Source organism: Exophiala viscosa (genome assembly GCF_022695815.1).
Source record: "Exophiala viscosa unplaced genomic scaffold EDD37scaffold_6, whole genome shotgun sequence".
NCBI classification, from domain to species: Eukaryota; Fungi; Ascomycota; class Eurotiomycetes; order Chaetothyriales; family Herpotrichiellaceae; genus Exophiala; species Exophiala viscosa.
The window spans coordinates 852,871-876,715 of record NW_026944358.1 but is presented as its reverse complement, the minus strand read 5'-3'; the positions used below and the strand labels follow the sequence as shown (position 1 = coordinate 876,715).

The 23,845-nt window shown below is 51.5% G+C and overlaps 11 protein-coding genes across 11 annotated transcripts; 7 read left to right on the top strand and 4 right to left on the bottom strand.

The window, feature by feature from the left end:
• The first annotated feature begins 83 nt into the window (after positions 1–83).
• EDD37DRAFT_666434 (T-complex protein 1 theta subunit) lies at positions 84–2,347 on the top strand. Its single transcript, XM_062819268.1, has 2 exons — positions 84–242; positions 294–2,347. Exons 1-2 carry the CDS (start codon positions 150–152, stop codon positions 1,962–1,964), a joined length of 1,764 nt encoding a protein of 587 aa, XP_062669595.1. The 5' UTR covers positions 84–149; the 3' UTR covers positions 1,965–2,347.
• A 579-nt stretch (positions 2,348–2,926) lies between these two features.
• EDD37DRAFT_434145 (uncharacterized protein) lies at positions 2,927–4,464 on the bottom strand. The gene is made up of 3 exons (XM_062812706.1): positions 4,458–4,464; positions 3,859–4,392; positions 2,927–3,812 (listed from the first exon to the last, which is right to left on the bottom strand). Exons 2-3 carry the CDS (start codon positions 4,282–4,284, stop codon positions 3,168–3,170), a joined length of 1,071 nt encoding a protein of 356 aa, XP_062669594.1. The 5' UTR covers positions 4,285–4,392; positions 4,458–4,464; the 3' UTR covers positions 2,927–3,167.
• A 1,972-nt stretch (positions 4,465–6,436) lies between these two features.
• Positions 6,437–7,969, top strand: EDD37DRAFT_434232 (50S ribosomal protein L36e). The gene is made up of 3 exons (XM_062812707.1): positions 6,437–6,753; positions 6,805–6,887; positions 6,934–7,969. Exons 1-3 carry the CDS (start codon positions 6,528–6,530, stop codon positions 7,660–7,662), a joined length of 1,038 nt encoding a protein of 345 aa, XP_062669593.1. The 5' UTR covers positions 6,437–6,527; the 3' UTR covers positions 7,663–7,969.
• Positions 7,970–8,275: 306 nt separating this feature from the next.
• On the bottom strand, positions 8,276–9,381 carry EDD37DRAFT_609915 (uncharacterized protein; the record flags this gene model as incomplete). Its single annotated transcript, XM_062815170.1, has 2 exons — positions 8,276–9,189; positions 9,246–9,381. The coding sequence occupies 2 exons, from the start codon at positions 9,379–9,381 to the stop codon at positions 8,276–8,278; spliced, it is 1,050 nt and encodes a 349-aa protein (XP_062669592.1).
• Positions 9,382–10,289: 908 nt separating this feature from the next.
• On the bottom strand, positions 10,290–11,200 carry EDD37DRAFT_650798 (uncharacterized protein; the record flags this gene model as incomplete). The annotated part of the gene is made up of 3 exons (XM_062818288.1): positions 10,290–10,403; positions 10,935–11,013; positions 11,121–11,200. The coding sequence occupies 3 exons, from the start codon at positions 11,198–11,200 to the stop codon at positions 10,290–10,292; spliced, it is 273 nt and encodes a 90-aa protein (XP_062669591.1).
• Positions 11,201–11,410: 210 nt separating this feature from the next.
• On the top strand, positions 11,411–14,040 carry EDD37DRAFT_632223 (uncharacterized protein). The gene has a single exon (XM_062816710.1). It carries the CDS (start codon positions 11,518–11,520, stop codon positions 13,954–13,956), a length of 2,439 nt encoding a protein of 812 aa, XP_062669590.1. The 5' UTR covers positions 11,411–11,517; the 3' UTR covers positions 13,957–14,040.
• Positions 14,041–14,205: 165 nt separating this feature from the next.
• On the top strand, positions 14,206–16,025 carry EDD37DRAFT_695047 (uncharacterized protein). Its single transcript, XM_062820094.1, has 2 exons — positions 14,206–14,603; positions 14,661–16,025. Exons 1-2 carry the CDS (start codon positions 14,256–14,258, stop codon positions 15,891–15,893), a joined length of 1,581 nt encoding a protein of 526 aa, XP_062669589.1. The 5' UTR covers positions 14,206–14,255; the 3' UTR covers positions 15,894–16,025.
• A 336-nt stretch (positions 16,026–16,361) lies between these two features.
• On the top strand, positions 16,362–17,800 carry EDD37DRAFT_650795 (ENT family equilibrative nucleoside transporter; the record flags this gene model as incomplete). Its single annotated transcript, XM_062818287.1, has 2 exons — positions 16,362–16,540; positions 16,597–17,800. 2 exons carry the CDS (start codon positions 16,362–16,364, stop codon positions 17,798–17,800), a joined length of 1,383 nt encoding a protein of 460 aa, XP_062669588.1.
• Positions 17,801–19,336: 1,536 nt separating this feature from the next.
• EDD37DRAFT_434058 (uncharacterized protein) lies at positions 19,337–20,506 on the top strand. The gene has a single exon (XM_062812705.1). The coding sequence runs from the start codon at positions 19,763–19,765 to the stop codon at positions 20,300–20,302; it is 540 nt and encodes a 179-aa protein (XP_062669587.1). The 5' UTR covers positions 19,337–19,762; the 3' UTR covers positions 20,303–20,506.
• A 520-nt stretch (positions 20,507–21,026) lies between these two features.
• Positions 21,027–22,665, top strand: EDD37DRAFT_666425 (putative oxidoreductase). Its single transcript, XM_062819267.1, has 2 exons — positions 21,027–22,118; positions 22,217–22,665. Exons 1-2 carry the CDS (start codon positions 21,350–21,352, stop codon positions 22,549–22,551), a joined length of 1,104 nt encoding a protein of 367 aa, XP_062669586.1. The 5' UTR covers positions 21,027–21,349; the 3' UTR covers positions 22,552–22,665.
• On the bottom strand, positions 22,666–23,735 carry EDD37DRAFT_632217 (ClpP/crotonase-like domain-containing protein). The gene has a single exon (XM_062816709.1). The coding sequence runs from the start codon at positions 23,419–23,421 to the stop codon at positions 22,681–22,683; it is 741 nt and encodes a 246-aa protein (XP_062669585.1). The 5' UTR covers positions 23,422–23,735; the 3' UTR covers positions 22,666–22,680.
• Positions 23,736–23,845: the final 110 nt, after the last annotated feature.

Genomic DNA, 23,845 nt, shown 5'->3' with positions numbered 1-23,845 from the left:
AGTGCAGATGCCAAAAAGGCCCCTTGGCTTTTACTCCGCAGCCTTGGGAATTGCGGGCGACATTCAAAAATATATTCGTTCCACGTCAAGTTACCAAAATACAGCCTTGAGCCTCTGTTAACTGAGGCATCACCACCAAATTTACCAACATGTCTCTCACAATACCTCAGGCCTCCCAGGCTGGGCTCTTCAAGCCCGGCTACAATAGCTACGACGCTGAAGATGGCGCCGTCATTCGCAATGTATGAACCCACATACGGATCTTGATCAGAACAAGCTCTAACAGAACATAGATCGATGCCTGCAGAACGATAGCTCAAACAGTACAGACTTCTCTAGGTCCCTATGGCCGCAACAAAATAGTCATCAACCACCTATCAAAAATGGTCCTGACCTCAGACGCCGCTACCATCCTCCGCGAACTGGACGTTGTGCACCCCGCAGCTAAATTGTTAGTGATGGCGAGTCAACAACAAGAGGCTGAGATGGGCGATGGGACGAACATGGTCATAGTACTGGCAGGAGAGCTGCTGAAGAAGGCAGAAGAATTAATACGAATGGGGCTCAAGACCAGCGACATCGTATCCGGATACGAAAAGGCACAAACGTATGCGCTCAAATCCCTACAAGATCTCGAAGTCGACCGTCTTTCAGAGCTGCGCTCGGTCGATGAACTCTGCAAAGCGCTACGCACAGTGGTCGCAGCCAAACAATCCGGATCAGAAGACGTCGTGTCACGATTGATCGCTGAAGCCGTTCTGGCAGTGCTGCCCAAGAACCCCGCCAACTTCAATGTGGACAACATCCGAGTGGTCAAAATCATGGGAGGCGACCTGTCTTCATCAAAAGTAGTCAAGGGTATGGTGCTCGGTCGCGAACCAGACGGCACGGTCAAGCGAGCAAAGAACGCCAAAGTCGGGGTTTTCTCATGTCCCATTGACACTTCACAAACGGAGACAAAAGGCACAGTTCTTCTGAAGAACGCAAAAGAGATGATGGATTTCTCGAAGGGCGAAGAGACCCAGCTCGAAGCAGCCATCAAGGAATTATACGACAGCGGACTGAGAGTTGTCGTGGCAGGTTCAACAATAGGCGAGCTGGCACTGCACTACCTCAACCGTATGGGCATTTTAGTCATCAAGATCCTTTCGAAATTCGAGCTGCGCAGACTCTGCCGTGTCTGCGGAGCCACGCCTCTCGCTCGTCTCGGAGCACCAATGCCAGACGAGATGGGCAGTATCGACATCGTCGAAACCACCGAAATCGGCGGCGACCGGGTCACCGTTTTCCGGCAAGAGTCTGATTCCGCCGTGACGCGCACAGCCACCATTGTTCTCCGTGGAGCCACGCAGAACCACCTGGATGACGTCGAGCGCGCCATCGACGACGGCGTCAACGTGATCAAAGCAGTCACCAAGGATCCGCGACTTGTCCCCGGCGCAGGTGCCACCGAGATGCAGCTTGTCGAACGCATCGGTCACTATGCAGACAAGACGCCCGGCTTGCCGCAGTACGCGATCCGGAAATACGCCGAGGCGTTCGAAGTGATTCCACGCACACTCGCCGAGAGCGCAGGGCTCGACGCAACAGAAGTGCTCGCCCGCCTGTACACCGCACACCAACAACGCCTGAACACAAGCGAAGTCAAACGCCGCAAAGCAAAGGAAGAAAGCGACGGTGATGAAGAAGACGATGAGGAAGAAGAAGAAGGCACGTCAGAAGAAACATCCGAGTCCGAGGAGCCGTACTGGACAACGGGTGTGGACCTCGAGGGCACAGACTCTACAGGCCTGCTCGATGCTCTGGAGGAGCAGATTCTCGATCTCATGGTGACCAAAAGCTGGGCTATCCGATTGGCGACAGAGGCGGCCAGGACAGTCTTGAGTGTCGACCAAATCATCGTGGCTCGGCAGGCTGGTGGGCCGAAGCCACCTGGGCCAAATCCAAACTGGGACGAGGACTAGAGCATAGATTTTGTGACAAAGTGGGGAAAAAGGGTCTGTTTTATGAAAAGAGCCATGATTCGCAAGGTGACCTGTCGAACTCAGGGGCGGGCGACAGCTGATGTCAAAGGCAGAGGTACTCTGACCAGAAGCCCCACCTAAAATGTCCGGGGTCAACCAGGGAGATGCCTCGAGACATATTGGCTCTGAGGATTTAGGGCACTTGAGGTGGGCCTCCGAACACAGCCTTATACGATGTTGATGGCAAAGCACTATCACATCGTTCGTCGGTGCGGCGAGGTCCAGGGCCATAGGCTACGATAGACAGTCAGCCAGGACAAACGTTGATAGAAGACAAGTGAAGAAAGGTGTTTAGACAATGCAAATTCTCGCCAAAGAAAGTTACGTGGTGGAGCGCATAGTCACATTCCATTTGTGTGCTACAGTTCTATCTAGGCCTTTGCGCTTGAAGTTCTCTAGGACTCCTGCTTACTATCCGTGATTCGCAAGGTCAACACTGGTAAGGCAGGTAAGTAATAAGTTGCTCGTGTGTGAACGTACTACAGTCGTTCGTCATGTTATGCTGACATGTCCTTAAGAGCAGAAAGACCAAGTTGCACATGAATTCAAGCTCGATAAGCGCTGACGTCTGCGCTTGACCCCGAACACTTTCGATCTCAAGTAGTGCAAAACCATCTGATTTTCCAGACAGACGTAGATGTGGGATGAGTCCGGCGGTCATGTCGTGTTTGCGTGACGAGGTCTGTGGTCGTCTTCGCTACAGCGATGAATAGAATGGAAGTTCCATCTGACTTAACGTTGTTCAGCAGCCTTTGACGTCCAATATTTCCTTCCAGTTGGTGAGGTCCGAGTTACTCTTTGGTTTGGCGAGGGTCCGAACGACATTCCAGGGGGCAGCACAGCAGCGGTGAGCGAGGTTCCAGGTGGGAGTCGAGTTGGTAGCGGTAGATCAGCTTCAGCAGCGGCCCGCGCGGTGGGAAACCCAACTTGCAATACCAGATGGCGTGGATTTGTGCTGGCTTGGACTGTCCTTGTATGCTTGTGTTGTAAGGTCTGCTGCCGTTTTCGATCTGGCATGATCCCAGATGAGGTTTCAGTTGACAGCCGCGGAATACCGTGATCAACAGCCCATCCTGTACTGAGTCCATGAGAGCTCGCAGGCCGTCTGGATGATGCCATACCCATTTCCCCGTCGAAATCATCCTACGAATTGAGGGAAGAGAAGCCACCAGTATTCTCACGTCGCGTAGCCCGTTTGTAGGCATCCATAGCGACTGTGTACTCCCTCATTTGGTCTTGGTATCTGTCGTCCCAAAGTTTCCTATTTTCAGGACTCAATCCGTCCCACTCAGCCTGGATCCTCTCAGGTATCTGTTCAGGAGGATACTGATCTGCCTCTAGCTGCGGTCTCATATGCGCAGTGAACTGAATGTAGGGCGTTTCTGGACGCTCCGGCCGTGGAGGAATAAGAGACCGTCCCATACCGTTGGTGTCGATACTAGTGGAAGGCAAACTTGGAGGTCGTGCAGGGTATGTGCCCGTGTAAGGCTGGACTGGATGCTGATTCACTGCAATGGGTGAAGATTCTTCATAACGAGATTCTCCCGCAGTTGGAGGTTGATAGCTCGGTGTGACAGCGGCTTGCGGAGTGCCGGAAGAGACACGGAAGGTGGATGTCAACGTTGATGCATCGTGAGGTGCCGGTGGGGAGAAGGAATTTGCTGGTGCGATACTTGGTAGTGGTGATGGTTGATAGACATTAGAGGCGGATTCTCCAGGAGCAGTGTTCATGATTGTTTCACGGTAGTTGTTGTTTACTCGTCTTCGTCTTTCCGGTCTTTCTAGGGGCTGCGTGCGGTGAGCGCGTGCTGTTGGGAGCAGGGGCCATCCTCACCTCGGGTTCATCTTCATCACTCTCTTCAGAACTGTCGTCTAAGAGTGCTTCTCCGTCAGGCCTGGATCCGAGCAATTCCTGAGTGATTGCGCTGCCGGCAAGTTCAGCCAGGCTTGCGCCTCCGTTTGCTTGGACTCCGATCTTTTCGAGTTGTTCTGGTGTGAGCTTCTTGGCTGGAGTGCTCATGATGTCGTTGAGGTGGTTGAGGAGGATGGCGCGCAGGAGGCGCATTTTCTGGACATGTTCTGACTCCTGGATGATCCTCTTGCGAGTGGAATCATTGTTGGCTTCTATCTCGGCAAGGCGCCGCTTGAGCTGGATGCACTTCTTCCTGTAGGCTAGCTCTTGCGTAGGTGCGAGGGGTGCGTTGCGGTGCAGGGGGACGTCGCTGGCGGGAGGAAAGGTCGGTTCTTTCGAGGTGTCCATTATGTTCAAGGTATCATAGGGAGATGTGAGTCTGGTACGGGATGAATCTAAACGTGTAGGCTTGATTGTCGAAGAGGTGTTAAGTTGTGAGCTCGCGGTCTGTGAAATCTGCCCAAAGATCGCGTCAGATGGAGAAGTACAAGTAGCCTCTCAGCCGTTGGGGAAGGTCTAACCGAGCACGTGATGGGCTATTTTGTTTGTTTTGAGAGTACTGGATGAGGATGGGAACTATTCTGGTCGTTATTGAGCAATATACAGTGTGCAACCTCTTCTCTAGCAATTCATGACCTATCGTCTACGCAACGACACATGCTGGAACAATCTGTCCGTTACTCAACAAATGCCTAACAAAGCAGACCCTTGCACGGCGACCGGAATCAACATGGCTAAATGCCTGCGTCGAGCTAGCATGACCTGACGATCCGAATGCAACTTCTTCTCCACTTGTCACCGGCGCAGAATGAAGTATTGAACTGGATGTTTGGCTCAGGGAACCATCCAGATGTATGCCTTCATCAAGCGTTTGATGTGGTGCCCCAGGCACCTTCCTCAAAGGGATACACTTCAACCCATACAACAGACATTTTACAAAACGGATACAGCCAGATTTGAGAGTTTGCCCATTCCAGCGCCACGTCTCATGTGTTGAGCACCATTGCTCCAATCCATTCATCCGATCCCAATGAGAAGTAACATGGACATATGAGGAGTGAAAGCATGTGTCAGGGACCGAACCACTTGAACCCACTGCATCCATCTCAAGCCCGCCCTGTATGGGCCTCATATGCTACAGCCACTAGCATCCTCATGCAGCATGACGGTGCCCTTTCGTGTGCATTAGGTACACCATATGACAGCCGTCGTACCATGGCTGTGTCCCTCCAGCTGAGGGTAGTATGCAAGTCACGAAACACCTCGCATCCAGACTTACGGAGACGGTTGGTCCAGATATAGTTGTGGCTTCGGCTTTCTGACGCGGCTCGGCTGTCCTCGCCTACCCCTGAAAGCTTGGGTGTTCTGATATGACAGCCGCGGAGAGGACTTTGCACCGTTTTGCACCGTGATGATATGGCAGACGTCAAAACGTGCTACCAACGCCACAAGATCAACTCCGCAGGCGTGTTTTGACCTCTTCAATCTTCAGAGCGTCATTTTTACAAGGCAGGTTGAGTGTGCTCTGTAGAATTGCAGGAATATGAGGCACAGGGATGCGCGTGAGTGAATCTCATTGTGGCTGCTGATTTTCGAGAGCTGATGCCACACATGGGACGGCAGGAAAGTCAAAGCCGCAGTGGCTTGCATATTGCATATTGCATGCCGAAGGAGGATGGTTCCCCGCGCGCACTACTCACGCATGCAAGTCGACTGATGAGGCTCTGTCATTTCGATCAAATGGTGATAAACCTGACGACCACCTCGATGGCACTTTGGGCACATCATTGGGCCTTGCAACGTGCCGCATGAACATGAGGGCAAAGACGTAGGTTACTCTTTCCAGAAAGAGGCTTATCATTCAAGATTGAGAAGGGGGCCATTTCATGCGGGAGCTTCCTTGATGCCGGTGTTGCCGGCACAAATACCCCAACGCAGGCACGTTTCTGTGGTGTCATTGCTAGGATCAGCCATGGTCGAGATGGCAAAATGTACGATTTTCATCCGGATTGGAAAAACTAAATGTTTTCCAGAAGCCAATCATGCGAACAGAAGGAGATTTCAGTCGCCGGCCTTCTCAGGGGCCGCGCCAAGGATGCCCAGTCAAGAGGGAGCGAGATCACGCTAAGGAGTACAATCCTGGCTCCTCGCGTGCCCTTGGTCAATGTCCTTGCCGCCTTCACACCAAACAGTGCCCCAACATCACGACAGCATCCCCAAATTTGTATATTCCTCCGACCAGGGCACGCGCTCTGCGCAATATTCGGTCATGGCCAGGTTCTGCATTGGCTATATCCAGCATGCAGACTAAGACCATCTGTACCAACGGCTGGGGAAACACGATATGCCTCATACCCAGGTGGGTGGTCTGGAACGCCATGCATATCACAGCATTTGGTGCTCATATAATGTTTGTTTTTGCTCCTGCCCTTCTCCTCTGCCCTGAAAACGACAATTTGTCCTTCGTTATCTGTATGAATAGTCTTCCCAGCGCTTGTTTTGCACAATTGTTTGCTGTTCTAGCCGCTCTCATCTTTCTGGGTGACCGGACACAAGCTGCTCCTATCGAGCATTGACTTAACCCATCAATCATGAGTATCACAAACCCCAATCAGTTCCACGGGGAATTTCTACCCCACAACTCCTTGACAGGAGAGATTTACCGCCTGAATATTGCATTCATTGCCGTCACTTCCGCATTCATCGCAGTACGATTGATCGTACGGGGCTTCGTCGTCAAGCATGTCGCTGCTGACGATTATCTGATGGTGGCCGCTGGCCTGTTTGCCACCGCGTTCTCTACAATGGCCATCGTTGGTAAGTCACCTCTGGAACGCATTGTCTTTATCTGGATGCTGAATAAAACAGGAGTAAGATACGGGCTCGGGAGACACGTATGGGATATACCACAGAATGCAGAATATGTTGAGAAGATCAAGAAGACAATCCAGGTGAGTCAGCTTGTGCAAACCAGGAGATGACGGCTGACAACATCAGACTCTTTGGATATGTCAGGTCATGTATGTGACGGCTCTCATGCTGGTCAAGCTATCCATCGTTGTCTCCTATCTTCGGGTCTTTCCCACCACTATCTTCCGACGGACCATGTACGCCCTCAGTGGAGCAATCGCCGGTGTGTGGCTCTGTTCTATCATCGTCACCATTTTCCAGTGCAAGCCAGTACGAGGGGCATGGGACTTCACACTGCCCAGGAATTGTCTGAGAATCGTCGACTTCTATTATTTCACGACCGCCTTCTCGATCTTCACAGATTTCTTGCTGTGTACGTTACCGTTGCCCGTATTCTGGAGACTCAACGTCCCCAAGAGACAGAAGTACGTGGTATCAATGCTCTTCGGGATCGGATTGTTCGCAACCGTGGCGTCAGCGCTGCGCATCAGTGTCCTTCAAGGAGTCGAGAGCCTCGACGTCACTCAGGGATCTGTTGCAACGATGAAGTGGTCCGTGGTCGAGGTCGGGACGGGCATCATTTGCGCCTGTATACCTTGCTTGAAGCCACTTTTCAAGAACTGGCTGCCTGACAAGACCACGATCAACAGATCCGGCGCCCGAGAGAAACTGAGGCCCACACACACTCCCCGCGTTAGTACACCATACTCGGAAGCTCACGAGCTTACAAAGCCTACTGAAGGCTGGAAGACGTTCAATCCCCCAGAACCCAGGATTAAGGGGGAGCCTGTTGTGACTATGCAGAATTTTGTTTAGACGACACCTTTCACCGAGAAGGAGGGTTGAGGGCTCGGAAGGTCCTTCTGTCATGTACAACATTTCTATGTATAGACTTTTTCTCAGCGCGCAAGCGCCTGGACATGAAGGTACGGGAATGGAGGACCCAGGACACTATCGCCCGGGCCCACTGTCCAGGTTTATCAACGTTATCTGCCATGCCTGCACCACGATCTCTGCTGCTGCTCAACTGCCCTGCAATATGCATGGCGGAACGGGAGATGGCAACAACATATATCACGAATTTACGCACTAGGCAGGCTGGACCTTCCATTGTGTGAACTACCCCTTCCTGAAGCATAGACAGTGGTTGGGTCACTGGTCTTACTGAAACACCCATGGCAGTGTGGCAGTTTTGCAGGTTTCGTGTAGCTTCTTCATTCTCCTTTGTAAATGCTGTCATTCTATCCGGCGGACCAGATGAAGGAGATATCATGTCTCACCTTTCTCATTGTGGCATGAGCGTGCGATGTACATAGCGTCAAAAGACAGTACTATGTCATGCGGCTCTGATATTCAATCGAGAGCTTTCTTGGTGAAGATGTATCACTAGATGTCGATGAGTTCCAGCCATTATTACCCGGACATGCATTTACGGTCCCAGCGAGTCCTTGATATCGCACTCATCTCCGTCCGGACAGACATTTGTCCGTCCAAGGCCCTTATCCTTTGGTCCAGTCGGTCCACCAACGTACTTCGCCTCCCCAAATACATCGACCTGGCCAGGAGCAGAATCAGGAAGTTGACTGTCACCCCACTGTCCGTTGGAGTTCAACCAGCCCACAGGGTCAACACCATTATACGCCGTGAACACCCCAGTACTATTGTCGTAGCTGTAAAGGTACGCTGAAGCCAAAGGATCCCAGTAAGGGACCATGCTTGTCTCGTCAGTAAGTGGACCGACGTCGGTGTTGAAGTCCGGAATCGTATGATCATGCGGACCGGGGATGGCGTAATTCGCGTGCGTGCCGTTGGCAACATACGTGACGGGTGGTACGCCATCCGGGCCCTTGACAGTAGCATTGTACGTGAAGGCCTCGCCGCCGCTGTACTGCGAGTACCAGACGGCCTGCGGGGTGCCGTTGACGAAACGCACCATATTGTGTTCCCAGTCACCGAGATGGTCTCCGAACTCGAGAGCAGAGTCGTTGAACACCCAGTTGCCCTGATTGTAGGCGTAAAAGTAGAAGTAAAACGCATCAAGAGTATCGTTGGGTTTAGAGACCGTGACGACCGCCATCGGCACAATCCCAGGGGTGGTGCCGTTGGATTCAGGCTGAACACCGCGGCACCAGGGTGGCAGAGCTTCGATGCCTTCGTCCGAGGTCAGATACACGCCTGTTCCGGAGTCGTTGAATGCATTTAGATTGTCGAGGTTTGACAGCGTCAAAGGCGCAGGAGGCGTGAGGACTGTCCCGTTGCTGTCTTCCGGCTTGGTATGGGTTGTTTGAGCTCCAATGTCGCTTGGGAAGTAGATTTCTGTTGAATCTAGATATGCCACCGGTGCTTTTGACGAAGGTCAGCTGTTGATTCTTCCCGTCTCGGTGTGCTTTGGAAAGTACCATATTGACGCACGAAGTCAGGCACATCTTGTTTGTGGACGCCGCCCTGGGCAGCTACCTTTTGAACATGCGTAAGAGCAGTGCATGACGAGAAACTGAGAGAGGATAACAGGAGGAGCGAATGAATGGTCAACATCTTGGATATGTTCGTGAATGTCATGACGACTTCTGGCATCCGTGGGAACAACCTAGATATATAGATACAGTGCCAATTGAATAACATGCAACGGGGCAAATTGGGATGTTTGTGAATCTCGCTACTTGACCAGATGACAAGTTAGGAGTGACTGCTGCAATCCTTGTTCATGCGAGTTTCCCAGTTTGTGAAGGAAAGCAAGATGATCGTAAGAGAGACTGGCACGAGGGGTCATCTTGTGGCCTCGCTGGCTTTGATCGAGCAGGCTGAACGACGTGCCTAGATACTAACCTGGGGGAGATCTCTGGAGCTTCATCCTTGGTCAATCGAAAGTACACGCCGGAGATGGCTTCTTTCTTGCGTCTGGGATTCGTCATCGAAGCAATCTCCGACGTGACCACCAATCAAGCTGTGGTGAAAGAATGGTCAGGAGAGGTCAATCTGGAGGTGTGGAGGATCATCTCAAACATAAAATCAACGTGCATCCCAGAGTCGATGTAATTCGCAGAAGTTTCAGGGGAACACAGGAAAAAGGGTCGGGCGATATTTACCAGGTATGTTGCACTGCAGGCCATGGAGAAATTCCTTGGCACTAGTGTTCACGAAACGTCCGATGAGTTCAGATGTTGACGAATATGGATGAACAATGCAGCTCTACACAGTGAGTGTTGTGATGAGGTTGACTTGGTCTTCTGTCCAGCTCTGAAACAGCCAGAGCCAACCCGTTGGCTGGAGTGCCCCGAGAGCAAGAGCGAACAAACAGCAGAGAACAAGTGGACGGCACCTAGCAACTTTGCTTGAAAGACTTCAATTCTTGATGCGTATGTACAACATGTGTCGATCAGACACACGTGCCTGTCCTGTTCCACTCCGGATCGAATGACCATTTCCCACCTACCCCAAGTAATCTAGATGAGTGTCTTCTTGCCGAAAACCATGCGGACCATGCCGTAGACGGAAAATGACAGACTGCCGACCAACATGGCGTAATATGGGTAGAGGAAGTAACCACTTCGAGATGTCTGCAGGAAACAAGAGTTAGCTAAATCCTTAACCACGAGGTCATATCAATTGCGGCAAATCCTCAGGACTCCAGATCCGGTTGTGCGCCGCTACTCCCGGTTGCGAGTCGAGTACAAGCGCTCTCATGGTCAGGCAAATTGTGTGTTGATGCGATCGTGCCGAGATACACGATTTGACATCGTTCGGCAGGATGTCAATGCGGCTCCTGCGGAAATGGTCGCCATTGACACATGGAGGTACAGAAGCCGATAAGAGTACCCCACGCCATTAGCCGGCCGGATGCGCATCCTGCGGTTCTGGTGTCGAGATGATAGATTGCCCCGGCGTCACTTTGACCGTGTGGCATTCAGATTCCAAGTCGTGCATCTCAGTGTATGTTGATGTTGCAAGGGCCGTCACGAGAGTGGCAGTCGGTTCGTATAATCGCCATGGCCACCAAAACCAGCAACAAATCTTGACACTTTTCCAGTGGAACGCCATATACAGGGTGGAAAGCCCATATTGCTCGAAATAACAAAAATGTGACTAACCTTCCACCATTGTCGCTTGCCGTCATGGGTCTGGAACAGGCGCTGGTAGTAGGGGACTCGATTTTCGCGCATGACAAGCCTGTTGTGATACAAACGTCAGCTCTCCGTAACGGTCAAGTACTGTGCTTTCAACGTATAGTTGGTAGAAACCGGTGCCCCGAGGACGGCACCGATCAGACCACTGACCCTTTGAACTGTGCTGGTGATTGTCTGAACAACTGGGCTCGAGTAGCCTGCATCATGCGGGCAGCTGTAGGGGTGACCATATTGTCGACTCGGCGGATGGGAGGCTCAGATCGAATTATTGCGAGACAGGAAGCTTCGTAAGTTCCAAAATCATTGAATCGAGGTCGGCATTGAATGAGATGCGACCGCAGCTACTTGCCAAGCCTGGAGGAAGCTATAACCTAGTCACGTGATCGTCATTATGTTTTGTTCTTGAAATATCTCCTGACATCTTCTTCATTGTTCCTCACGCGCATTGGTCAATTTCAGATCCTGTACCTTCCATCGAATGTGAAAACCGATGCTGGCCTCAAGTGTTATTTGAGGGCTTCTGGACGCTTGTTGTGCTCTCCACTGCATGCGCCTAGCGTGTGGGAGTCTTGTTCGATGGCCTAGAACATCATGCCGTCGAGCATTCTTGCTTGAGGCACAATATCATCAGTATTCATCTAGATATCATCAGACTGACCGCGATTCCATCGACCGTCCACGATGGCTGTATGCTCTCAGGCGTGGCATCTCGACTTTGCCCGCAGGCCCGGCAGACCGTCCATCAGGAGGTCTGGTGGTGACTTCACAACCATACGCCAATCTCGACCATGAATCAGACAGAGCAGAATGGGAGATCCTACTTGATGATGCGATTCCTTTTGGCATTCGAACCAAGGAGCAGCTCTGTTTCGAAGCAGATGTCGGACACCAGGCAGACATCGGCTCGCGTCTTGTTGACAAACTAGCGTGGCGACAAGACATCGAATTATGGCATGTTCTGCTCAGGGCGCAAGCCCTCATGAACGGACACGAAGGTATCAAGGTCATCTGGAAAGCGGCGAATCACCGTGGAAAGGCGGTTCGGTTCAACAACAAGGACCCTCGGGTCAATGCACTCTGGTCCACCTTTCTTTCGGCTGGTAGCGTCGATGCTCAGTTCCTTTCAACACTTTGCAAGATGTCCTTGCGTTCCAACATTGACCGCCCTGCTTTGTTTGCTGAGATAGTGGGCGCTGCACTCGAAGGAAATCACCCTGAGAGGGCTCCCAGACTCGCGTCCTGGTTTGTGCCTCCACAGTCTACCCGGTATAGAGGGCGGGAAGACCTATTAGGTGCGTTTCCCGCAGCGTGTCAATCAGACAGCGCTGGTGCATTGAAAGAATTCTGCAAGGTCTACGATGTCGTCCCGTCAACACACATCTACACCGAAGTCATTTCGGCGCTATGGGAACAAGAGCGGCCTTCCGACGCATTCGAGGTGCATTCACATCTGGTCTCCAGAGGTGACCTACCTCCTCAGTTTGAGCTGCTCGCGCCGTTTATCAGTCACCTAGCAGCACATAACAAACCTCTCGGCAGCTTCTTAAGCCCTCTCAATGCTGCAGGAGCTTCATTCGAGGCTCAAGCGCATCGGTTATGGGACAGAGAAAGGAGCAGATTTAACGGGCTACCGACCGAGTCCCTGAACATTGTCGCGAGCCATACTTTGGGCGTGAAGCCGAAGAAACTCAGCGATGACTTTGTTGCGCGAGCATTTGCTACACGAGCTTTTTCATTTGATTTTGCTGTCAATAGTCTAAGATTGATTGGACTTATCGAAGTTGGCCCACTCGCTGTTCGGCAACTGGCATTGACTGCACCTGATCTTTCCACGTTGCGGCTCAGGTTCGAGAGGTTGGCTGAGCTCGAAATCGACACTGGCTCTTCAGCATTTGTTCAAACTGTCAAAACCGTGTGCAACGCTGGACGTTGGGAGATGGTTCAAACACTGGTGAATAATGACCTTCATCATGAGGTGTTTGAGGATTCAGCGTTACTCGAACGGCTTTTGACCGAATACTGCCAAACACGAGATTGGCCTCAGATCAACCGGACACTGACGATTTTGTGCCGGGGAGAAATGAATGACAAAGCCCAGGCTCGTTCAGCTACACTGCTCTTCAAGTCAATGCTGCGCATCCGAGATTTGAACGGTGCTTTAAAAGCACTGAATAGTCTCCGAGCACTGGGAGAGGACGTAAGTCGGGCTTCACCACGGCTCACAGGGATGATACTCCAATGCATGTGCCTGGACAAAGTAAATCGAACACATGGGAACGATCTGATTGCGTCCTTGACCGGATTGATGCAGGATATGATATCTACCGGGTCAAGCTTTCCGGTAAAATACTGGCGAGGGCCACTACGGGCATTAGGTCAAATGGGTCGCATCAACGAACTCGAATGTCTGATTTACTGGATTGCTGAATGGTATAAGCCGAGAGGATTGTACGAACGGGTCTACATGGGAGTCCCCTCCCAACGGTCTCTGAATGACTTCTTTGGAGAGACCTTCCAGAAGTTTATCATGTTGTGGTGTTTCAAGGCCCGTAAGGGCACGCGCATGGTTCATCCGGAGCAATCTATGCGATGGACACGCATTCTGAAGAAACTCCGTGACCACTACAATATTCCGGTGAATGAATACGCCGTTCGCTGGATCTTTATCCGTCGTCTTCGGCTGATATTTGGGACGGAGATGCGCCTCAAACATCGTAGCTGGATACAACGCTACCACACCGTCACCCTTGATCGATACTGGAACTTATACGACAAGATGTGGGATGCGAGACCAAAGGACAAGGTGAAATACTGCGACAGGATGGAGGTTGTACTTCATGGCGGCACGCGAAGAACAGGTAGACGGCGCCGAATGATCACATTTCGGTCACCTGAACAAGAACGTGGGCAGCGATACCTGAACAGTGATATTGTCATGTATAGAGACTTGTTCAATGCGACGTGGGAGGACTATCAGAAACAATAGATTGATCTTGTTGAATGACTCAATCGGATGTGAGGGAATAGTAGTGAATATACTCTGTACAATGAATCGGAAATGAAACTCTAATCACTAAACCGGCGTCAGTTTTTCCCAAATCACGAACTTTCTTGTGCAGGACCATCTCACAGACTCCCGCCGCTTTTATTACCCAGCAACGACTTGTCTTCGGATATTCCCGGCGCTAACGCTATAGAGACTAGTCCCCTAGATTCACATCTCCTAAGATCCAGACTGGTAAGTCTCAACCATCTCTTCATCAAACCCCTCGTGTCAGTCAAAACATGGCGAGTTTTGCGCCCCTGAGAGAGCTCGAGAACCAACAGCGGCCTCCGCGCCGGCTGGACAAGGTCTATGGCAAAAAAAACAGAGTCAAGGCGCCTACACGCGCGATGCATTTTGATCTATTCGGCGGAGGCGATGAGAATGAGATCGTCAAGAAGATGGATGAACTGACGGTTCAAGACGATACAGAAGAGACTGAGCCACCTTCCAAAGCAACCTCCTCGCCACGTGAAGAGCGACCTGCAAGAGAATCCTCTCGGCCAACTCAAGAGAAACCAACGACACAGAAACCACGGCGACGGCGTCGGCTTCAGCGACGAAAACCAGTAACATCCAAAATCATGTCGGTCAGTTTGTCGCCAGTCATTTCGTACTGCTCCATCGCCTGCTAACTTCCATCCCAGGATCTCACGGAAGATGACTTCACAATGCTCAATTCTCTACTCGGGTTAGCAAAACAAAAGAACATACGCAGCTTTGCGGAGTACGGCGAAGACCTGGAACAGAAATACAACTGCACGAAGCTCGGTGAAGGTGGATACGGCGAGGTTTTTGAAATCAAATCCAAAGATCCTGACAGTGCGACCGATATCGAAAGAGATCAAGGCGTGGTACTCAAAATCGTCCCATTTTCCCCGGAAGAAGAACACTCGCTTGATTATGACACAGCCCAGCTACCAGCCGTCATCCGAGAAGCCCAACTCTCGTTACAGTTGGATAGCTTGCATGGCTTTGTTCGTTGCAGAGGAATTAGCGTTGTCAGTGGTAAATACCCTGACATACTTCTTGATGCTTTCCACACATTCAGAGACGAACACCCAGAAGACACAGAAAACGACGATCCGGATGGTTTTCCAGAAGACCAAACATTCGTGATCATCGAAATGAACCACGCAGGAAGATCAATCGCAAAGATCAAAACACCATCAGCTTTTCAAGCTTTTGACATCTTTTGGCAAACAGTCATCATACTCGCCAATGCGGAGGAGAAACTTGAGTTCGAGCACAGAGACTTGCACATCGGCAATATCTGCTTCAAGCCACAAGTGAGAGATGGCCCTACCGACCTCGATGTGGAAAGAATCACCGACCCGGGCAATGACCCAGAAGTGGCGCTTGGCTTGTCAAACCTCCAAGTCACCATCATCGACTACACCCTTGCTCGAGCCAAGATTGGCGAAGAGGTCCTCTTCGATCCCATTGCAGATTGGGAGGAGGACAGGCTCAACACGGGGCCAGAGATCGACTTGCTCCAGTTCGCCACGTACAGAAAGGTACGTGACTGGGCCAAAGAAGTCCAGGCGGAGGTCCTGGCCAACGTTGAGGGAACCGAGGTGGACAAGTACGCCCGGTTCCTCCCAAAGACCAACGTTGTGTGGTTGTCGTACCTGGTGCGGGCCTTGTTGTTGCGGCGTGGTCTGGCCAAGTCGACCACCCTGGGGAACGACAGCCAGTCTGCTGCAGGGAGGCTGCAGTCGCTCTTATGGAGTGGGTTGGAGGCGGTCGCCGACATTGTCGGCAAAGCCTTCCCGCTGATCCCAGAGAGCGCTGCAGGCCTCCTTGAGACTGCGCTGTCCTCGGGGTGGTTGACGACGGCGGACGTAGAAGCCTTTAGGGCTAGAATGGAGGAGTTGTGAGTGGGGGGAGGGGCGTTCTTTGTTTTGTTTGAGCATAGCGACGGCGTTCACGTGAGTGAACGACCCGCCATCAATGATGGCAATGACACTGCTTACAATCGGCCTGTTTTTCATGAATTTTCATGTTGACTTGTGAACCTAACGTGCGCCGTCGATCCTGACAGTCGTTGGAGATTTTAGGTCGGACGTCGTCCGTGGCCTGAATCGCGATTCTCCGTATTGTCTACGGTGAGACATTTCATCTTATGTCAGTCGCATGTGGTTGACCTCAGGTCGCTCCTGCGCATGAACGACGTGACCCTTCCCGATCAAACCGACGTGTCTTGCGATCAGAAAGGATCACGATACTATCTTTGTGGAAGGATGACACCGTAAATTCATCGGACTTTGACGGCTTGCCCGTCTTTCTCTATGCACGCATCTGCCCAACAACCACAGCAAGCATTTGAACTTCAAGAACTGTCCAAAATGGGCTGGATCAAGAGCTTGTTCCGTCCTCGGCAGGAGTACGAGCCTTTACAGAACGATGCCGACCAAGATGACACAAGCATACAAGATGAGGCGGAAGATGAGACAAAGGAGGCAGCATTCTCATGGGCAGAATATGCCATCTTCCTGCTGCTGGGTATCGCGATGCTATGGGCATGGTAATATTGCTCTGGCCAGGATTTTACAAGGCGGCAACATACTAACCAGGCCGCAGGAACATGTTCCTAGCAGCAGCACCTTACTTTCAGTTGCGTTTCCGTACGAGTCGATGGATCCTTGACCATTTTCAGGCTGCCGAGATCTCAGTATCGACTGTCACGAACCTCTCGTCGATGATAACATTGACGAAACTTCAGAAGGGGGCATCATATCCGAGAAGAATATCCGCGTCGTTGGTCCTCAATACACTCATCTTTGGAGTCCTGTCTATATCGACATTGGTCAAAGTTCCCGCAGGCGTTTACTTTGGATTCCTCCTCGTGGCCATCTTCTTCGCCAGCTTCTCGACTGGACTTATTCAGAATGGGCTCTTCTCGTTCGCGTCCGGGTTCGGGAGAAGCGAATATACTCAGGCTATTATGACGGGCCAGGCTGTTGCGGGAGTGCTCCCGCCGCTGGCACAGATCATCTCGGTTCTGGCCGTATCTGCGAAGCATCCCGATGGTGCAGGGAGTACAGACGCGTCTCCGACGTCAGCGTTGATATACTTCCTGACTGCGACTGCTATCTCCATTCTAGCATTGCTGGCTTTCTTCTATCTACTGCCCAGGCATCACCATCACAACAGCCTGAAGGCAGCGGCCAAGTCCTCTGCAAACGGGACGTCAGAAGGCGACGTGCTCACAGACGATGTCAGAGTTACGGGAAGCGGCGATGACGACGTCGAGCCCGAAGAACGTCCTTCGGTGTCACTGACGACACTGTTCCTCAAGATGCCCTTCCTCTGTGCAGCAGTCTTTATCTGCTTTGGAGTTACAATGGTCTTTCCCGTCTTCACAGCCTCGATCCGATCTGTGCGTGGTATCGACTCTGCGATCTTCATTCCCACCGCCTTCCTGCTGTGGAACATTGGCGACCTCTTGGGCCGACTGTCGACGCTGTGGAAGAGGATATCATTGACACATTACCCTTTCGCTCTCTTCTGTCTAGCTATGGCAAGACTCCTATTCATCCCGTTGTACTTCTTGTGCAACATCAAGGGCAAAGGAGCCGTGGTCAGCAGCGATTTCTTCTACCTGGTCATTGTGCAGTTTCTGTTCGGGTTCTCAAACGGCTACCTTGGAAGCGAATGCATGATGGGTGCCGGAGAATGGGTTGCCCCCGAAGAGCGTGAAGCCGCTGGTGGCTTCATGGGACTCATGCTTGTTAGTGGTCTCACGGTCGGCAGTCTCCTGAGCTTCTTGCTTGGAGATGTATGAGAGGATCCGGATGTGTCACACTCAAAGATTTTCTCCAAATTGGTTCGCATCGACGGTGCAACGTTGGGACCATTTTCTAAGACATGTACGATTTGGCACTGAGGCTGAGTCTCAACTCTCGACTCTCGAACCTAGAGTGTACGCAGCCTTGCGGGGACGAAAGATTGCATCACGTTTTGACGGTTTATTTCTGGACGCGTTGGGCATTGGCCGCGGCTGGAAGTTGACATGCACAAATCATTACCTGCTCCAAGCTCAAATGATCTTCTATACAAGCATTGACCCTTGCGGGATGGTCTAATGACGTTATGCATTGCAAACCCCTGAGTACAGCAGAATCGCTGTACACATTGGCAGAGTAGCCACGACTGTGGTACTGTCCCACCGGCGAACCAGAATCTCGCGCAGCTTGAAGAGACATGGGGACGACGGAAACCTCATTATGAGCAAGCACTCAACAATGACTTCGAGGGCAGGATTGCGGATGGTGGGAACGGGAGGATAGCCTCGTGGCTGACTTATCTGCGATTTTAGAGTAATGGGGGCCGCATCGTGACTGGCAGCTGAGTTCCGCTGTGATTGCGACAGGCTGTCAATGACATATTGGATGCATCTGTTAGGCCTTATTTTCACGCAGCACCCGGAGTACTTGCTTCTTCTTCAGAGAATCCAGAAGTAAGAATACCATGTTCAATGTTGAGCTGATGGGTGCCCTATCTTGTCGTTCCTTTAGTTCTTCGATAATAAGGCCAGTCTGGATCTCATCTCCATGGAGGCCGTCATGGGAATGGGAATGAATTCAGCTGCGGGCATTTGATATCTAGAAGAGGATTAGCCACGGAGATTTAGTCGCCGATGACCGACTCCGTAGCGTGACTTGATGGCACTTCTGTTTGGTTCCAGTCCGGGCGCTAAAAGTCTTTTAGAGCCTCGGAAGGTCGTTCTCGTACCCTTTTTTCGTGTTGTTGATCCGCACCTGCAAGGGGCGCAGTCTGAAACTCAACCAGGCCCCCCTTCGCGAAATCACCCATCACATCCATCAGGGCTTCCCTCTCCGAAGTCACAACACTGCAAGACAGCAGCTGACATGCACATCGTCCGGGGCGGATGACATGGTAATACTACGATACCTCTCACGAATGAAGAGCAGGCAGAAGAAGCATGTCCTGATACAGATTCAAGTCTCCTGAATGAAGCGATGAACTCAGGAGACGGCCTACCAAGAATACAACGCGTCCTGATCGAGTTGAACCTTGCCAAAAGGACACCAAACAAGTGTTCCCCGTCTTCTCTTCCATCCACTAATCCAATCACCGCCCAAGCTGTCACGCCTTGGTGGCACCTTGTGGGATGGCGCCTTTACAGTTTTTTCTATTCTCGAGCCTGACAAAATTGTCAAGATTCGCTTCTCCACCAATCAATCCACCATCTTGAGCCTGCGTTTCAGAAAGATGCAAGCCGTCGGCCAATAGTGCGCCTCGTCACTCTCAGCTTCAGTTTGTCTATTCTCCGTCGCGGTCCGCTGGCGTTGTGCCATTTGACTCGATTGCGCAGGCCTGACCTTGATCAAAGCACCCAAAACTCCATCGTCACCTCTGACCTGGTCCGCGCGTGTCACCTCAATTGTTCCGATTCTCCCCCCCAAGTTGCGGGCATATCCCCAGCTCGTTCAGTCCTTGCATATCATTTCATAACCTCAAACAAGTGCTTACGACGACATCTTCCTCCTTCTCTCAGCTCCTTCAGTCCCATATACTCCTCGCACAACTCCTCTTGCTCGAATACTAGTACCTCCCAGACACACTTCGAATCCTTACCTCGTCGATCCTCTTCTCTCCCACGCGACTGTGACCTTGACCGACATTCACTTTCGCTGTTCGCTGGACGAAGACGCCATACAAACCTTGAAGACCCCTGATACGCTCTTTCTCGAATCCTAAGAAACAAAAGTCACCAAACAACATGTCTCAGCCTCGAACACCCACCCTCATCACTTTCCTCTTGGCCGTCCTACCCTCTACAACATTCGCCCTGCCCATATCTCACCTTCTTAAACGCGAACTGTCGACTGGCGCAAAAGCTGGTCTCGGCATCGGTATCGCCGTTGCAGCACTCTTTGCCGTTCTGCTCATAGTCTTTGTCGCCATTCACATTCGCCGTTCTCGACACCTGGCACAGCTCAACAAGGAACGTGCCATCCTCGCTGGCGAGAAGAACCAAGACGGATCCGACAAGCCAGACAAGTTTGCACCCGAGCCCGTTCAATCATCCATCCCTCGACGAAACAAGTCTGTCAAAGACCGTCTGATGGGACCCTTGTATCGAGGCAGCACGATTGATCTCGAGCCAGTCCCCAAGGCTGCTACACGGGGAGGAAACCGGACCAGCACGTTCAGCACATTCTCGTTGGAAGGCCTACCAAGACCCTGGACGCGAGGTGAAAACTCGCCCAGGCCCAGTTTCAGCAGCAAGCGTGCCACAAGAATGATGATGATGATGTAAACACGACGTCGAGTCGTGTTTGTTCTGCGTCATTATTGGCTCGCCTGTGTGCCGTGTTTGATTTTATACAGTCGACAGTGAATACGGAAAAGCATTTGCTGTGCGAGTTATACCCACTGATTTGGCTTTTTGTGTTTTGATGTTGCATCCGGCGCTGTTAGGAGCTTAGGAGTAATGCTTAGGGGGAAGGTCTCGGACTGTTAAATATGTTGGTGGCCCACGTCGATATTGCACAAGGGTAGCCGGCAGGAGGCAGGGTATTGTATGGAAGGTCACATTGCCATTATATGGTTCCATGGAACTCGCTCTGTGGAAGTGAGGAGGTCTGAGACATACCATTATCAACATGTCGGTGTTGGCATGCAGCCATCTTATTTCTACCCATCAGACAAGTCACAGATAACAAAATTATTTAACAAGACATATCAAAGACATCTTCATGTAACGGGTTGAGCTGATCCTATGTTTCGTGCGTTTTGGGAAGCGTGTCTGATCTTGGAGGACGTCTTGCCGTACAAACTGGGAAAGGGAAATTCTGTCCGACCCCCAGCAATCCAAGTTGGCGAAATGATTAGTTACTCGATTCAGGGACAACTCCATTGGCGATCTTTGCAGCATTGGAACAACTAAGAAAGTTTTCAACAACTATAGCGATAATAGTCGGAATATCGTGGGAACTGGAGTCTCCGCTTCATAGACAGAGACAAGAACGGGGTGCTTTCGACGACATCTCCATGTTGGGAAACCTATCCATGCGGGAACGTGGGAACTCTATATTTTATATTCCTTGACCGACACTTGTCTTCGTGACCGTTCGTGCCTTTAGATACGACGCCTTCCATTTGATTGATATAGATTTTCGACATAGATATCGTTCCTCATTGCGGGTGGTCTCTTGCTTTCTTTCCGGCCGGATTTGAGATTTGATTGCTTGCCCTGATATCCAACGAATGGGCACTTGGTCAGATAGATTCTGCCTTTGCTCTACATCCCTTCCCACGACCAAACCTCACAGCAGAGTGTATATCTCGCTCACATTTCGCCAGCATGCCCAGTCCAAAACTAAGAGTTGCGGTCGCCGGCCTCGGGCGTATGGGTGCCCGCCACGCAACGCACTTCCACAATCTCACACCCCGAGCCGAATTGGTCGCCGCCTCATCACCAGAAGCACACGAGCTAGCGTGGGCCGAGAAGAACCTCGACGGTGTAAGGACGTACCTCGACTACGACGACATGTTGGACCAGGAGTGCGCGAAGGGTTTACAGGCCGTGGTCATTGCAAGCGCGACTGCCGTACATTCCGAGCAGGCGATCAAAGCTATCAAGCGCGGATTGCACGTCCTTTGCGAGAAACCATTGAGTACTGGCGTTGAGAAATCTCAAGCCGTCGTCGACGCATACCGGAAATCCCTAACAACGTTCCCCTCGCAAAAAGTCATCTGTGGCTTCTCACGGCGTTTCGACGCCTCGTACCGTGACGCCTACGAGAAATTGCAGACCGGGATGATTGGCGTGCCGTCGGTGTTTCGGAGTCAGACGTGCGATAAACTTGATCCCTCGGGATTTTTCGTCGCGTACGCGCAATTCTCGGGCGGGATCTTTGTCGATTGTTCGATTCACGATATCGATCTGGCGCTGTGGTTTTTCGGGGAGGACTCGCGGGTCAAGAGCGTTAGTGCTATTGGGATTACTGCTGTTGAGCCGGACTTGAGAAAGCACAATGATCGCGACAATGCGTTGGGGCTGGTCGAGTTTTATGGTGGCAAGATTGCGCAACTGTTTTGCTCGAGAATGATGGCTGCTGGGCAGGAGGATTGTAAGTCTTGTTCTCTTTCCCTTCCTCACACTGTGGGCTCGAATGTTCTGCCTTTATGGGTGCGTGTGAGAGTGTGGGATACTAACGTGATGTGATAGCCACTGAGATCACTGGTACAAAGGGCAAATTGGCCATCAATACGCAGCCGGCGTCGAATTTGGTCAACATTTATGAATCCAGTGGGATCAGGAGGGAGATTGCGCCCCATTACTACGGACGGTTTCGCGATGCGTTTATTGCTGAGGCCAATGACTTCACCGCTTGTTGTCTTGACGATACGGCGCCACCTATGAAGCTCGAGGGGGCTGTGAATGCCGTGCGCATTGGCGTTGCTTTGCAAGAAGCCTTGATTTCGGGGAAGAAGATTGAGTTTGATGAGCAGGGGAATCGAATTGATCAGGCATTGAAGGATCAGGTTCGAGCTCGATTGTAGGTGACTGGCCTGAGCAGTCGAACATGCACCGTCGTTGGGATTATAGAGATGGGTGCTACGACATTTAGAAAGATAAACCGATAAATGGACCATGGTTGAAAGGGCAATGCATGTTGATAGATTATGTACCTAGATCTTTGCCTTTGCAGCTGTGCCTACTCTCTTCCTATGCACGTAGCTGATGGCTTTGAACTTCTCTAAAGCTTCACCCCATAGTTCCGACCTGAGCAATCCGTAGACACCCATTGTAGCTCGAGGAGCGATGCTGGCTGCAAACTCGATGGCCCGCTGTCTCATTTTCTCCGGTGGAGCGATCTCATCGACAATGCCGTCCTTCAAGGCACCCTCGCCGGTCCACTTGTGCGCTTCGAGCAGCATCTTCCGCGCGATCTGCGGATGTAGCTTGAGCCGAGGTAACGCGCCGATGCCGTCGAAATGCAGACCTAGATTCACGGGTGGCATGCTGATGAAGCCTCTTTTGCTGTTCATGATACGGTAGTCGCAGGACAAACTGAACGGGCATGCGCCGCCGAAGGTGTGTCCTGTGATCAGGGCAATGGTCGGATAAGGATAGTCAACCAGCGTAGCGAGAAGAGGGTAGAAGCCATCGGCGTTGGCGAAAATGTTTCTATCGGACTCGTCGAGCTCGAGACCTGTACACCAGAATTTGTCGGAGAAGGAGGATATGATGACGGCGCCTGGAGAGTCGGGCTTGATCAACTCGGTCTCGATGTACCGTAGGGCAGAGATGATTGTCTGAGCAAAGGCCACGTTCAGGCGGTTCTCCTCTGGTTTGTTCATGGTGATGATATGTACCCCGGGCGCTGAGGCCGGGGATTCTATGGTAAGGTTGGGGAAGTTGGGAGCCATGCTGGTAAGCCTTCGATGGCAGTCGATAAGGCTGAGATATATCGAGTCTCTTCTCAACTTCCGGATTTGCGCTCGATGTTTCACTGAGCTTGGTTTTCTGCTTGACCTTTGCTATGTTGCAAGTTGGCTCGACTGCGAAATGGGTTCAGAGATCGCTTGGTGCCAATGGTCAAAGGTTGGAGCCGAAAGAGCGTGCGGGGAACGATACTCCAGATTGACAGAGACACATCTTAACCTCGGTCAATTCGCCTACGATGAACTTACCATCTTTATGTTCGGAACCAATTCAAATCTGCTTCCAGTAGTCGGTTCCCAACGAGCGACAAAGTATCGAGCAAAAAATCGAATAGAAGAGCGGATGATGGACTGGAAGAGCAATAAGTCAATCACCACGTGACTGAGTGACCTAGAGCATTGACTATCC